The 12,651-nt window shown below is 47.1% G+C and overlaps 2 protein-coding genes across 11 annotated transcripts in view; one reads left to right on the forward strand and one right to left on the reverse strand.

The window, feature by feature from the left end:
* The first annotated feature begins 7,546 nt into the window (after positions 1 to 7,546).
* The window catches only part of JADE2 (jade family PHD finger 2), a 60,174-nt gene continuing 55,069 nt past the window's right edge, over positions 7,547 to 12,651 (forward strand). For 5 of the 10 annotated variants that reach the window (XM_053566135.1, XM_053566133.1, XM_053566129.1 and 2 more), the window contains exon 1: positions 11,151 to 11,273. The gene's annotated coding sequence lies outside the window, so the exon portion shown is untranslated. Of the gene's footprint in view, positions 9,428 to 10,851; positions 10,987 to 11,150; positions 11,274 to 12,651 lie in introns of those variants that run through there. The other 5 variants (XM_053566136.1, XM_053566140.1, XM_053566131.1 and 2 more) reach the window with 3 other exon arrangements.
* Positions 10,661 to 12,564, reverse strand: LOC128568459 (translation initiation factor IF-2-like). The gene is made up of 3 exons (XM_053566148.1): positions 12,501 to 12,564; positions 12,244 to 12,415; positions 10,661 to 11,156 (listed from the first exon to the last, which is right to left on the reverse strand). The coding sequence occupies exons 2-3, from the start codon at positions 12,347 to 12,349 to the stop codon at positions 10,738 to 10,740; spliced, it is 525 nt and encodes a 174-aa protein (XP_053422123.1). The 5' UTR covers positions 12,350 to 12,415; positions 12,501 to 12,564; the 3' UTR covers positions 10,661 to 10,737.

The raw sequence follows: 12,651 nt of genomic DNA on the forward strand, positions 1-12,651 counted from the left end.
CTTAGAAAAATGTCTTACTTCACTAATTTTCATATGTAACACAAATCAATAGAGTAGTTTAATGTTTAACAAGCAATTAACTATAAATCAAAATATAGTTACTAATTAGAGTAAAAATATATAGAAGTAGTCAAACATTATACATAAAAGAATATGTTCAGCTGTTTTTAAAAGAGATCATAAGAAACTGAAAACAATTAAAGAACTAAGAGAAGTTACAAGCCTTGACATTCCTAGATAAGGAGAAGCAACCAGGTGTTACTAATGAAACCACTTCTTTAGAACAAAAACCTTAAAAATATACAGTACATCAAAAGAATGTAAATACCATAAACAAGATGTTTCCAACCTGATATCCACCCACCCTTTCCCCCTATCTCTAACCTTGTCTTTCCTAACCTCACTTTCAATATAGTTTAGTTTTCATACAATATCCTTTTATTTCTCATGTTTCCTTCACACTCTAATCACTTATATGATTCATAATACACCTCTAATCATAACAACTATATATAATCATGAAACTAAAACTATGAAAGAAAGTAGTGTTGTATGTTAAAAAACACATTTCAACTTTAAATAAAGGAAGCTGAAAAGTAACTGCTGCTTATCAGCTACCTCACAGCTGCCATTTGTTCCCCCTTGCGGGCAAAACACTGTGTAAGATAGATGGTTGAATGCCTACGTTTGTAAGACAAGATAAGAACTTGTGACCACCTGCAAGTCATAAAAATGTCTTTTGTGATTTGTAATGCTTTGTCAAAAATGTATAAAAGACACTCTTAAAATTCAGTAAAGTTGCAGCTACTTCCATCATCACTTGTGGTGTCTAGTAGTCTGTCAAAAACCATCCTGCGTCGACCTTCCAATCAACCTGTAACGTTCGCCCTGAAAAACCCTCAGACTGAGACTCATTCGACCGGCTGCCGCGACAGCTGGCGCCCTCGAACAGGGACCTGAAGGACAGGTGATCTTTCTTTTTCTTTCTTTCCTCTCTTTTCAGATTGAAGGCGACTCTCACCAGGGAGCTCGAGTCCCGCCGGTAAAGGCTGACCGGTTAAGTGTGAGTAATCAACAGGTACCATGAGGCACGCATTGATCAAAGAGGAACGTATATTCAGTGTCATGTTACAGCATTTGTTAGTTAAAAATGGGTTCAATGTGTCCCTCAAACGGTTGGAGGAGCTTATACATTTTCTTATTAAGCAAGGTGCGGAGGAGCCGTACCAAGACTTTATTTCAAGGCTGGAAGAAGCCATTAACAGAATGCTCCCCCCGTCTGAGGGCACATCACTGTTGCTCAAACAGTTAGAAGCATGCATGGATGCCTCACCAGCTATAGCCCAGGGTATGGCTTATGCTGCAGCAATGCAAGGGCAGAAATTTAGCTCATATGTGAAAAACTCCTTCAATAAAGGAGGCAAGGGGCCAACAGCTCCTACTAACACTTGCTACAATTGTGGCAAGCCAGGACGCATGCAGAAGGACTGTAAACAGTCCCATGCCAATAAGCCGAGGGGGGACCCACCCGGCTTATGCCCTCGCTGTAAGAAGGGCAGACATTGGAAAAATAAATGTAAATCAAAATTTCATAAGGATGGAACCCCCTTGAATGACAAGGGTGACACTGATCCTGAGGATCAGGACGTACGGAGATCAAAAAACTAGTAAAAGGGGCATTCTCCCAGCCCAGGCCCCAAGGGAGAGCAGGCTGTAGCTTGTAAAACACAGCCCTCATCTACTTTGAATCCTCAAGCCCCTGAATTTACTATTCATGACCTTTCACGGGGCACTCCTGGGAGTGCAGGTTTAAATTTAGCAAGTGAAAAGAATGTCTTATTATCCAAATGGGACGGTGTTACTTTAATCCCCACTGCAGTAAAAGGGCAACTCTTACCGGGGACAGTTGAAATTATAATTGGTAAAAGTTCAAATTATACTAAAAACTTTGAAGTTATTCCAGGAGTAGTTAACTCAGATTCAAAAAAGACAACGCAGAAGAAGACGCCAGCGGCTGCTGCAAGATCTCACCCGCCGCTTAGAAAAAATGAAAGTACACTCGCCGATAGCAAACAAAACCACCGGCACCCGGCACATTTCCACTGACTCCAAGACGGCTGAAAAGACCCAGCGGGGAAGGAAGCTGAGGGCCCCCCTGCCCTTCGTGGGGCGGGCCTGCCTCCCAAGTGTTACAGCCCCCAGACAGCAGCACTGACGAAATCCCAAGGGTGAGGTTTAGAACCTTTATTATTGACTCTTTACCACTAGTAATTTATATAAATAAGAAAAATATTTTTACAAACTGAATCTTTATCAACGGATAAAATTCTTGTCTTTTAAACCTTCTAATTATCAGTTTGGCTGAGTGAATAAGTAACTTCATGGTAAACTGGAATCCTGTTTGATGGAAAGTGAGTTTTTGAGAGTAAGAGAAATTAAACAGAAAGGAGAATGACATTGTGTAAAGAAAGAATCTTGTGTGATAAATTTTGTCCTGAAGCAGAATAGTTATGTAAGAAAGTAAAAGGCAGAACAAAAGTTCAAGAAAGTTTAGAATGTTTATAGATGGTCTGTGCAGGTTAAATGAAACTCATAAAAGAGAATTTGTGAAAGAATTTACATGTAATCCAGTTAACTATGTATTTCCTTTAAAATCTTTTAACTTGTAAAAATAACCAATTGTATTGCTTCTTCTGATATATTTCATGTAAATAATAGATTGCTAAATGTTATGTTAATTGTTAAAAGACCTTCTTATGTACTTCTACCTGTAAACTTGCAAAATAATCCTTGGTATGATAATTCTGCTTTACAAGTTTTACATACTGTTAATCAATTAATTCGACCTAAGAGGTTTATAGCTGCTTTAATTCTTGGTATTTTAGCTTTAATTTCTATAGTTACAACATTTGCGGTAGCCACTACTGCTTTGGTTCAAGAAGTTCACACAGCTCACTTTGTTAATTCTCTCAGCAGCAACATCACTCTAGCCTTGATGACTCAGGCCAGCATAGATAATAAACTTGAAGCCAAACTTAACATCTTAGAAGAAGTAGTTTTAGCTCTAGGACAAGATATAAAGTTCATACAACATAAACTTCAAACTAGATGTCACTCTGCTTTTCCAGCTATCTGTGTCACTCCTCTACCTTATAACCTCTCCACCTCTTGGAACAAAACAAAGGCACATTTACAAGGTGTGTGGAAGGATAATGATATTACACATGACTTACATACCCTCCAAAAGGATATCACTGCCATCAGTGAAGCTCATCTACCTAGTACATCTCTCGATGCTCTAGCTCAATCACTCTCTGACAATCTTAAGTCTTTAAATCCTATATCTTGGATTCAGTACATTGTGTTTATTATTATTATTGGATGCCTGATATTCTGTGTTGTTTTACTGTTACCATGTCTTCTTCGTTGTGTCTTTTCCTCCTTAAAGGCTGTTCGCCAAGACCTCTTTGAACTACGTTTCATTAACAAAAAAGGGGGAAATGCCGCACCCCCGGCATCAAGCCGTGGCGGGATGGCTCTGTCCGCGTTGTAAAAACTGTGGTAAGGCGGTGGGTGCTCTTCGGAGCGTTGCCCCCAGTCCCCCTGGTTTGCGACAGCAGCGCATAAGTTGCCTAGCATGCCTTTTAGTGAACGTAGGAAGTCATGAGGTGCGGCATAAAAGCCTAAGAAACTTTTGCCCTGAAACCTGTCTGTTCAGTTGAATGACTGATTATTGCCTGATTGTTTTGAGAAACTAAGAATAAACACAGTGACTTACTGATCCACAATTAAACACAGCAAGTATGGCTGTGCCGGACTCAGTGGCTCCAAGAGAGCCTGTACAACAGCACGTCCCCACCATAAATGTCAGTGAATTGAAATAGTACATCGAGAGAATGCAGGCACAACAAACAGGATGTTCCAACATGACACCTCCTGCAGTAAAACTTTACTTAGAAAAACATCTAACTTCACTAATTAGTAAAACTTTACTTAGAAAAATGTCTTACTTCACTAATTTTCATATGTAACACAAATCAATAGAGTAGTTTAATGTTTAACAAGCAATTAACTATAAATCAAAATATAGTTACTAATTAGAGTAAAAATATATAGAAGTAGTCAAACATTATACATAAAAGAATATGTTCAGCTGTTTTTAAAAGAGATCATAAGAAACTGAAAACAATTAAAGAACTAAGAGAAGTTACAAGCCTTGACATTCCTAGATAAGGAGAAGCAACCAGGTGTTACTAATGAAACCACTTCTTTAGAACAAAAACCTTAAAAATATACAGTACATCAAAAGAATGTAAATACCATAAACAAGATGTTTCCAACCTGATATCCACCCACCCTTTCCCCCTATCTCTAACCTTGTCTTTCCTAACCTCACTTTCAATATAGTTTAGTTTTCATACAATATCCTTTTATTTCTCATGTTTCCTTCACACTCTAATCACTTATATGATTCATAATACACCTCTAATCATAACAACTATATATAATCATGAAACTAAAACTATGAAAGAAAGTAGTGTTGTATGTTAAAAAACACATTTCAACTTTAAATAAAGGAAGCTGAAAAGTAACTGCTGCTTATCAGCTACCTCACAGCTGCCATTTGTTCCCCCTTGCGGGCAAAACACTGTGTAAGATAGATGGTTGAATGCCTACGTTTGTAAGACAAGATAAGAACTTGTGACCACCTGCAAGTCATAAAAATGTCTTTTGTGATTTGTAATGCTTTGTCAAAAATGTATAAAAGACACTCTTAAAATTCAGTAAAGTTGCAGCTACTTCCATCATCACTTGTGGTGTCTAGTAGTCTGTCAAAAACCATCCTGCGTCGACCTTCCAATCAACCTGTAACGTTCGCCCTGAAAAACCCTCAGACTGAGACTCATTCGACTGGCGGTCCGCGACACTCCCAACTCTAGATATTTCTTTTAGTAAACAATATCTTTGCTGATTCCTATTCCTCTTCCAGGCCTCTTAAACTTGCATTGCCCAAGGGTGCCATCCTTCAGCCTCTTCTCTTTCTACACTCACTTCTTTGATCACAAACAGCTCTAGAGCTGTAAATACCATCCATATCGTCCCTGAGCTGAGCCTGTCATGTCTAGTAGTCTATGGGATGCCTGAACTTGGCTGTCTAATAGGCATCTCAAGCTTACCATGTCCAACACTGAGCTCCTTATCCTCCCCCTAAACCTACTCTTTCCAGTTTTCCCCAACTCTGTTAAATGGCAGTACCATCTTTCCACTGGCTCAAGGTAAAATCCTTATCAATGTCCTTGACTTCTTTCTTTCTCTCACACTCCATCAACAAATTCTGTCAGAACTACCTTCAAAATATATACCTAATTTGAGCACTTCTCCCCATTTCCACTGCTATCATTCTGGTCCAATTATCTCCCGCCTGGTTTATTACAGTGATTTCCTAAATGGTCTTCCCGCTTCAGCCTTATTCTCCATACAACAGCTAAGTGACCTGTAAAATCCAATGTCATGTCACTCTTCTGCTCAAAACATTTCATATCACTCCAGCAAAAGCCAAATTCCTAACAATGACCTATAAAGCCCTATGTAATCTTTCCCATTGACATATTAAGCACATTCCTGCCTCAGAGTCTTTTTTTTTTCTTTTTTTGAGACAGTCTCTCTCTATTGACGGGGCTGTAGTGCAATGGCCTCAAGCTAGCTCACAGCAACCTCAAACTCCTGGGTTCAAGAGATTCTCCTGCCTGAGCCTCCCAAGTAGCTGGGAATACAGGTGCCTCCCACAATGCCGGGCTATTTTTAGAGACAGGGTCTCGCTCTTGCTCAGCCTGATCTGGAACTCCTAAACTCAAGGGGTCCTCCCGCCTGGGCCTCCCAATGTGCTAGGATTACAGGTGTGAGCCACTGCGCCCAGCCTGCCTCAGTCTTTACACTTGTACTTGGTGGTCTCTCTGTAGAGATAGTAGCCCTTAACTTTTTTGTGTATGTCCTGGACCATTCTGGCAGGTTGTGAAGCCCATGGACTCCTTCTGAGTACAGTATCTTTGAATCTATACAGTAAATTCCATAAATTACAAAGAAAACTAATTATATTGAAATACAATTCTCAAAATATTTTACGAATGTTTAATATATTAATATATGTGCTTCTTTATTAATTCGTTAAATTGTAAGAGCTAGCTGCATAATTTTGTAGTGATGACTGTAAAGATATTTTAAGATATCTGTGACAACTATAATGTGATATGAAAATATCTGTGATTTTTACTAGCAATAATGTCACAGGTGCTATTAGTATCATGGATTTATTGCTTATACTAAAAATTGAAGAATATGTTACATTTTAATTAGTGAGAATAAAGTAGTAATTTTCTTTTTCTATCTAAGGTCAATAGAATTCAATCCTCTGAATTCTATCCACAGACCTATGGAGAGGGAAGTCTGTGGACTCCATGTTAAGAACCTCTGGCTTATGGGCGGTGCCTGTGGCTCAGTGGGTATGGTGCCGACCCCATACACTGAGCGTGGTGGGTTCAAACCCAGCCCTGGCCAAACTGCAACAGAAAAATAGCCGGGCGTTGTGGCGGGCAACTGTAATCCCAGCTACTCGGGAGGCTGAGGCAAGAGAATGGCCTAAGCCCAGGAGTTGGAGGTTGCTGTGAGCTGTGACATCACAGCACTCTACCGAGGGTGACAAAGTGAGACTTGGTCTCTAAAAAAAAAATTAATTAAAAAATAAAATAAGAACCTCGGCTTAGAATATACCTTTACACATGAATAAATTCCTATACACAGTTCACTCCCTCACCTCCTTTTATCAAAAGCTTAGTGAGAAGCTCAGTGGCATCTTCCTTGACCACTCTACATTGCTTTTCCACACTATATATCATCCCTTCTCCTACTTATTTTTTCTCCGTGGCACTAATGACCATCAAACATCCCCTATTTTTTGTTTATTTTTAAACTGTGTCTCTCCTACCACTAGAAAGTAAGTTCCACAAGACTAGACATTTTGGGGGGCAGCACCGTAGCTCAGTGGATAGGGTACCAGCCACATACATCAAGGCTGGCTAGTTCAAACCCAGCCCGGGTCAGCTAAAATTAACAATGACAACTTCAACCAAAAAAATAGCCGCGTTGTGGCAGGTGCCTGTAGTCCCAGCTACATGGGAGGCTGAGGCAAGAGAATCACTTAAACCCAGAGTTTGAGGTTGCTGTGAGCTGTGATGCCACAGTACACTACCAAGGGTGACATAGTGAGACTCTGTTTGAAAAAAAGAAAAAAGACTAGGCATTTTTGTCTGCTTTATCTGTGCTGTGTCCCTAGCATCTAGGATGGTGCCTGGCATACAGGAAGCACTCAATAAATATTTGTTGAGAAAAATAATTAACATCTCCAAGAACTCAGCTTCTTCTCATTTTCTTTCTGTAAAAAGTTAATGAATGATTCGTGAGACTTTAATAAAGAGTTATAATTAGCTTTATTGTTATCATTCAGTTAACGCTTCCAAGGTTAACCTCAAACAGTAGCAGAGAGCTGTGAGAATCCAAGGATTCTGACTGGGTTTCCACTCCCAAACAAGAGGTCATTTCAAGGACTCAGTAGAGAGCCTGGGTCTCACCCCAAGTCAGGGAACAATTTCAGAGGCAAAGGGCTGATTGTAAAATTCTGTCTTCTTGGTCCCTCGTCTCCAGACAAACCAATAACACTGATACTTTTTATTTCTGGCACTGGGGATAAAATGAAAACCTCACAGGTCTCAAGGTCAGCTGGACCTAGGAGGCAATTCTGCCTCCCCTTACTAGCCGTGTGACTGTTGGTAAGTTGCTAAACCTTTCTGAACAGGTAAGATGAGGGTGCTGTGAGGATGAAATGGAGCAGCTCACACAGTGCACAGCACCGAGCAGATCCTCTTTAAAATAGTCATCCTTTCTCTCTTCCACCTGTTGAGGTCTTTTTGCAACTGTGTGCCAAGGTATTTTCCCATTCTAGTTCATGAGATCCTGCTACCAGCAGACTGCTCTGTCCTGTGCCACTGTAAATTGGTGCCTTCACTTCGACCCCAGATGTATGGCTGAGATTGTTGTCTGGACCTTCCTATTAAGCCTCTTATAGACCACAGTTTCCTCTACTGGTCCTCCTTTTTTCTATACTGGGAGATCTTGTACATGTCCTCGTAGAGGGTAAGACACAAATTATTGTCCTCCAATTTTCCAGTGTTAACAGCTTTCAGAGGGGACTTTCATTCTTTCAGAAAAACTTTGATGCCAGGCAGAGTGCTAATGTCCACTGTGCACCCTGAGCCAGGCCCTGCTTTATACATATGGCACATATATGTACATATATACATATGTGGGCCCATGTATATGGCCTCAGGAACCTTCTAATCACTCCATTTCACAAGAGGAAAAAGAGAACCTGAGAGATCAATTCACTTGCCCTTATCATACAGTTTCTGAACTTGAAGGCAGGATTAGAATTCCGGTATTTAACCATCTTTTTACACACTCCCAGTCTTGGACACCTGTTTGCAGACACCGAGCTTGGCTTGTGAAAAAAAAATTCTACTCATTGACCACTGACAGCTAGAGCTAGGTTTAATTGGGAAGTGATACCCAGTCCTTCCTCCTGCCAGTCTCCTCAGACTTTGTGAATGAACACTATAAGAAGAGAAATGTTGCAGTGATTCCCCTTTGAGCTCATATTTCTTTCTTGCAAAAAGTGCTTATTTCAGCATCCATCATCTCCCTCTTTGTTGGGTAGACAATCTGCCCTGTGGAAGATTTGTGTTGTTATTACGAGTTTGTTTATTATTAGGTTTATTCCTCCTATAAGCAAATGTGTTCACAACATTCCATCGGGGAATCTTCTTAATTGTCACATAAATGTCATCTTACGTAAATCGAATATTTATCTTTCTATGGAAGGGGGTGGAGGGGAAAGGAAGAAGAAACAACCTTCAGTCTTGGAGAGGGAAGGCAACTCCGGTTCTCATTCACATCTCACCCACGTGCCTTCAAAGCCAAAGGTGAGCTTAAAAAATTACTGGATCATCTTTGAGGGCCAGCAAGGAGAGATGGGGAAGAAAAAGTTTGCAAGATGCTTTGGGTATGTTGGGCCAGACTCCCAAATATCCCCCCCAACCTGCACCCGAGGCCAGCCCACCCCTCCCCAGGTAAGGACATTGTGAGAAGGCTGAAGCTGACCCCTATGCCTCTCCATGGTGGAGGCCAGCCCTTCCCCTTCCTCGAGAGAAGGTGAGCACCGCGGGCGCAGCGGACTGGGTGGGTGTGGCCCGCGGCTCCGGGAACAGACCCAAGGCCCAGCCACCGCCGGCAAGCAGCCCGACAGCCCGCCCGCCTGGCCAGCGCAGGCTCTTCCAGAAACAGCGAGGATCCGAGCGCACTGTTTGTGCACCACAAGGTCAAGTCGGGAAGTGGAGCCGGAGGAGGAGGGGCGAGAAGGCGAAGGGTGGGGAGAGGGGCGCCCCGCTTCCTCGCCACGTGCCAGCCCTTGGAAGTTGCCCCTCGGTTTTTAACCCTTTAGGGGGAGTGGAGAGATTAGCCAGGGGGAAGGGGTTACCCCGGGGCAACATCCTATTGAAGATATGACTTGCAGCCCAGCTTCCCACCCACCCACCACTCATCTCTGCGTTCCCCAACCCCCGGAAATGCGGGGCAGCACTAGGCGCCAGAAGGCATCAGAGGGGAAAGGGGGTGACGAGCCCAATAGGGACCCTCTCTATCGACCGCCCCTCTTTTCTTGAGATCGCCCACAATTTCAAGTTCCCCCCCCGCCCAAGACGTTAGTTTCTATAAGGGGGAGGGGCGCGCCCCCTCCCCCAGGCTCGCGCGCGCCCCTCCCCTCCTCTGCTGCCAACACTTTCTGCTCACTTCTGGCGCTGCAAGACGCCACGCGATTTATTCGATTCGCATTTTAAAGCCTGCGATTCAGAAACAAGGCCTAGGGCGAGGGTCTTCCAGAGCTGGAGCCCTGGGGGGCGGGGTGCTCAGTGCAAACCTCGTTCGCTCCGCGAGTGTCGCCTCCAGGCTGTTATTTGCAAAGAAACGTCTTTTTGACGCAGGGAGAAATGGCAAATTTTAAGTACGTCATTAATATGGCGCCAAAAGATTTTTTTAAGTATAAGCTTTCTTTCTTTTTTTTTTTAAGGTTGCGGGGGGCGCCGCCCGGGTCTGGGGCGCGAAGGGGGCGGAGTGTGAGCAGAAAGTGTGAGTGAGTGGAGGGGCGGGGTGTGTGAGTGTGTGAAGTGTGAGCAGACCTGATGGGACTTGCTTGGGCGCAGCCGCCGCTCGGGCCCGGCCCTGGGGACAGGGCGGGCTGGGGGCACCCTGGAGTCCATGGGGAGTCCGAGCCCAGGGTGCGGGCAGTCTGGCGGCCAGGCAGGGCACCCTCCCCCTGGGGCCCGCAACGCTACCTGGACCTGCAGCCTGAGCGAAACAACTGGGCGGCGGTGGAGGGGGGGCCACAGGGGGTGTCGGGAGCGAAGATCCGAGTGAATAAGAAAAAAGTAGCTACTCCCCGTCCCTTGCTCCTCCTGCCCGCCCCCACCCCACCCCCACCCCAACACATTTTTTTTTTCTAAAGAGATCACAAGGAAGTCTTGGTTTAAAAAGAAACAGAAACATACACAGGGGGTTGGTGAATGGTGCCGACCGCGGCCATCGCAGTTGGAGGCTATATTTTGGGCGGGGGGGTGAGTAGCGTCCATGGAGTTACTTTGCGCCCACTCCTAGCAGCACCGGCTCAGGTCTAGCTGGCTGACCGTCCCCGGCAGGGGCGTGGGGCTGGGGACGCCACGGGTCTGGACGCCTCCCTCGCCGCGACCCCGGATGGATGCGCGCCCCCCGCCCTCCCGCGCCGGCCCCGGGAGCTCCTGGTTTCGGGAGCATCCTTCCCGCGCCGGTCCTCGCCGCTACGCGTAGCCGAGGGCAGCGCCCCTCGGGAGGGCACCGAGGAGGAAGGTAAGATCCAGCCCCGGGCGGAGGGGCCCTGCGCATCTCCACGGCGTTATTTGGTGTTTTTGCAACAGATCTGCCAGCGCTTCTCGCTCCCTTGCTTGCTCGCTCGCTCGCTCGCTCCCTCTCTCTCCTGCTGGCTGCCTGTTCTAGGAAGCCAGCGCGCGCGGGGGGGCCTGTGGGGGGGATGCACAGCACAGGGGAGAGAGATTGCGCATGTTGGTCAGTCGTGTTTTAAAGAGTACAGTGCGGGGAGGCTGAGAGGGGCGCATGCAACAACAACTTTTGGAAGGGTGAGCTTGGCGACCTTCTTTATTAATGACTGCGGCAAAGCGCCCCCGGGCAGGCGAGGGGGTGCGGGCGGGCGGGGGCGCGCCAGGGCTGCAACTTGCCCCGCGGGCTCCGGCCGGGCGTAGAGGCTGCTACCAGAGATGGGTGCCGGCGAGGGGGTGGGGAGGTCTAGCGGCCGGGGGCAGGGGCTCAGGGGACCCGGAGCTATCTGCCCTCCGGTCTCCCCGAGTTTCATTTTGTTGATACGCAGCACGTCCAGGCGCCGAACCGGGTTGAGCCGGTGCACATGACCTCGCGCTGGGCTCACGTGCAGCCGGTCCGGTCCCAGACACCTTCCGGGGGCTACCGCCTCCGCCCTGTCGCCCCCTCTCTGGGACGGGTGCACGCGGGCGCTGCACGCGGGGGCAGACTGCTCGGCTTCTGGGCTTTGAGGCTCTGCACAAATTAGATACAGTTTTTTTGGAGGGGCGGGGGACACCTTTTCCAGGTGAGTGTGGAGGGTGCGGAGCCCTAGCGCCAGGGGCGCGGGCTGGGATCCGGGACAGCACCCTTTTCGCGGCCACCCGGGAGTCCGGAGGGGGAGAGGCACTGGGAGAGTGGAAATGTACCGGCGGCGGCCGGAGCGACGGGTGCGCGCCCGCGGGGCGACGGCAGGGGGCGTGGCCCTTGTTTACCTTCTCCCAACTCTGCCGGTTCGCGTCCTGCTCTGGGGACGTATCCGCAGTCCCCCTGCCCTCCGCCTCCGCCCCTGGGCCCTGGGTGGTATCGGGAATGTTCAGGCTAAGGCTAGTGGCCGACCCCGTCTGGGACGCACACATACCTGATTTCCCCAATGAGTGACATTGCAGCCCCCGCCCCCACTAAGCACTGCTGCAGTCCCTTTGCCGGATCCCCGGCCCCGCCCCGCCCCCGGCAGTGGCATCTTCCCGGCCTCACCTCCTTCCTCTCCCTCCCTTTTTCCCACCCACTCGCCTGCGCCTGCGGAGCGGCTCCTGCCCGCCTCCTCTCCGCCTGGGTGCAGACTTGTGGCTCCCCACGGCTTCTTCCCGCCCATCCCTGGGTCCTGAAACATCCTCATCCCTCGGCCAAAGAGTGAGGGGTCAACTTCGCGATTCGTAGCTGTTCTGTCGGATGATGAGGATGTCTGCGAGACAGCCAGGAAGGCTTCACTGTAGCTTCCATAGGCCCGGCCCCCGCAACCCTGTCCCTTACTACACACAGCTACCCACCCTCCGAGCGGCTCGGCCGCCTTTTCCGGCGGCTCCCAAACTCCTCCCCACAACCCAGGGAAAAGCCCACCCACCTCCCTGCGCCGCCCCGGGCTCGAACCGCCTCTTGCCCTTCCTTCGCCTAGGCTGGAGCCCCCCGCAGCCACCTCCG

This window comes from Nycticebus coucang, chromosome 17 (assembly GCF_027406575.1).
Source record: "Nycticebus coucang isolate mNycCou1 chromosome 17, mNycCou1.pri, whole genome shotgun sequence".
Lineage (NCBI taxonomy): Eukaryota > Metazoa > Chordata > Mammalia > Primates > Lorisidae > Nycticebus > Nycticebus coucang.

Bases quoted from the DNA above. Each gene is read 5' to 3' on its own strand.
- LOC128568459 (XM_053566148.1), bottom strand. From the start codon at position 12,349: ATGAGGATGTTTCAGGACCCAGGGATGGGCGGGAAGAAGCCGTGGGGA. The intron at 11,157-12,243 runs GCGAGTGGGTGG...TCCCCCCCACAG, and splicing joins GAGCCGCTCCGCAGGCGCAG to GCCCCCCCGCGCGCGCTGGC.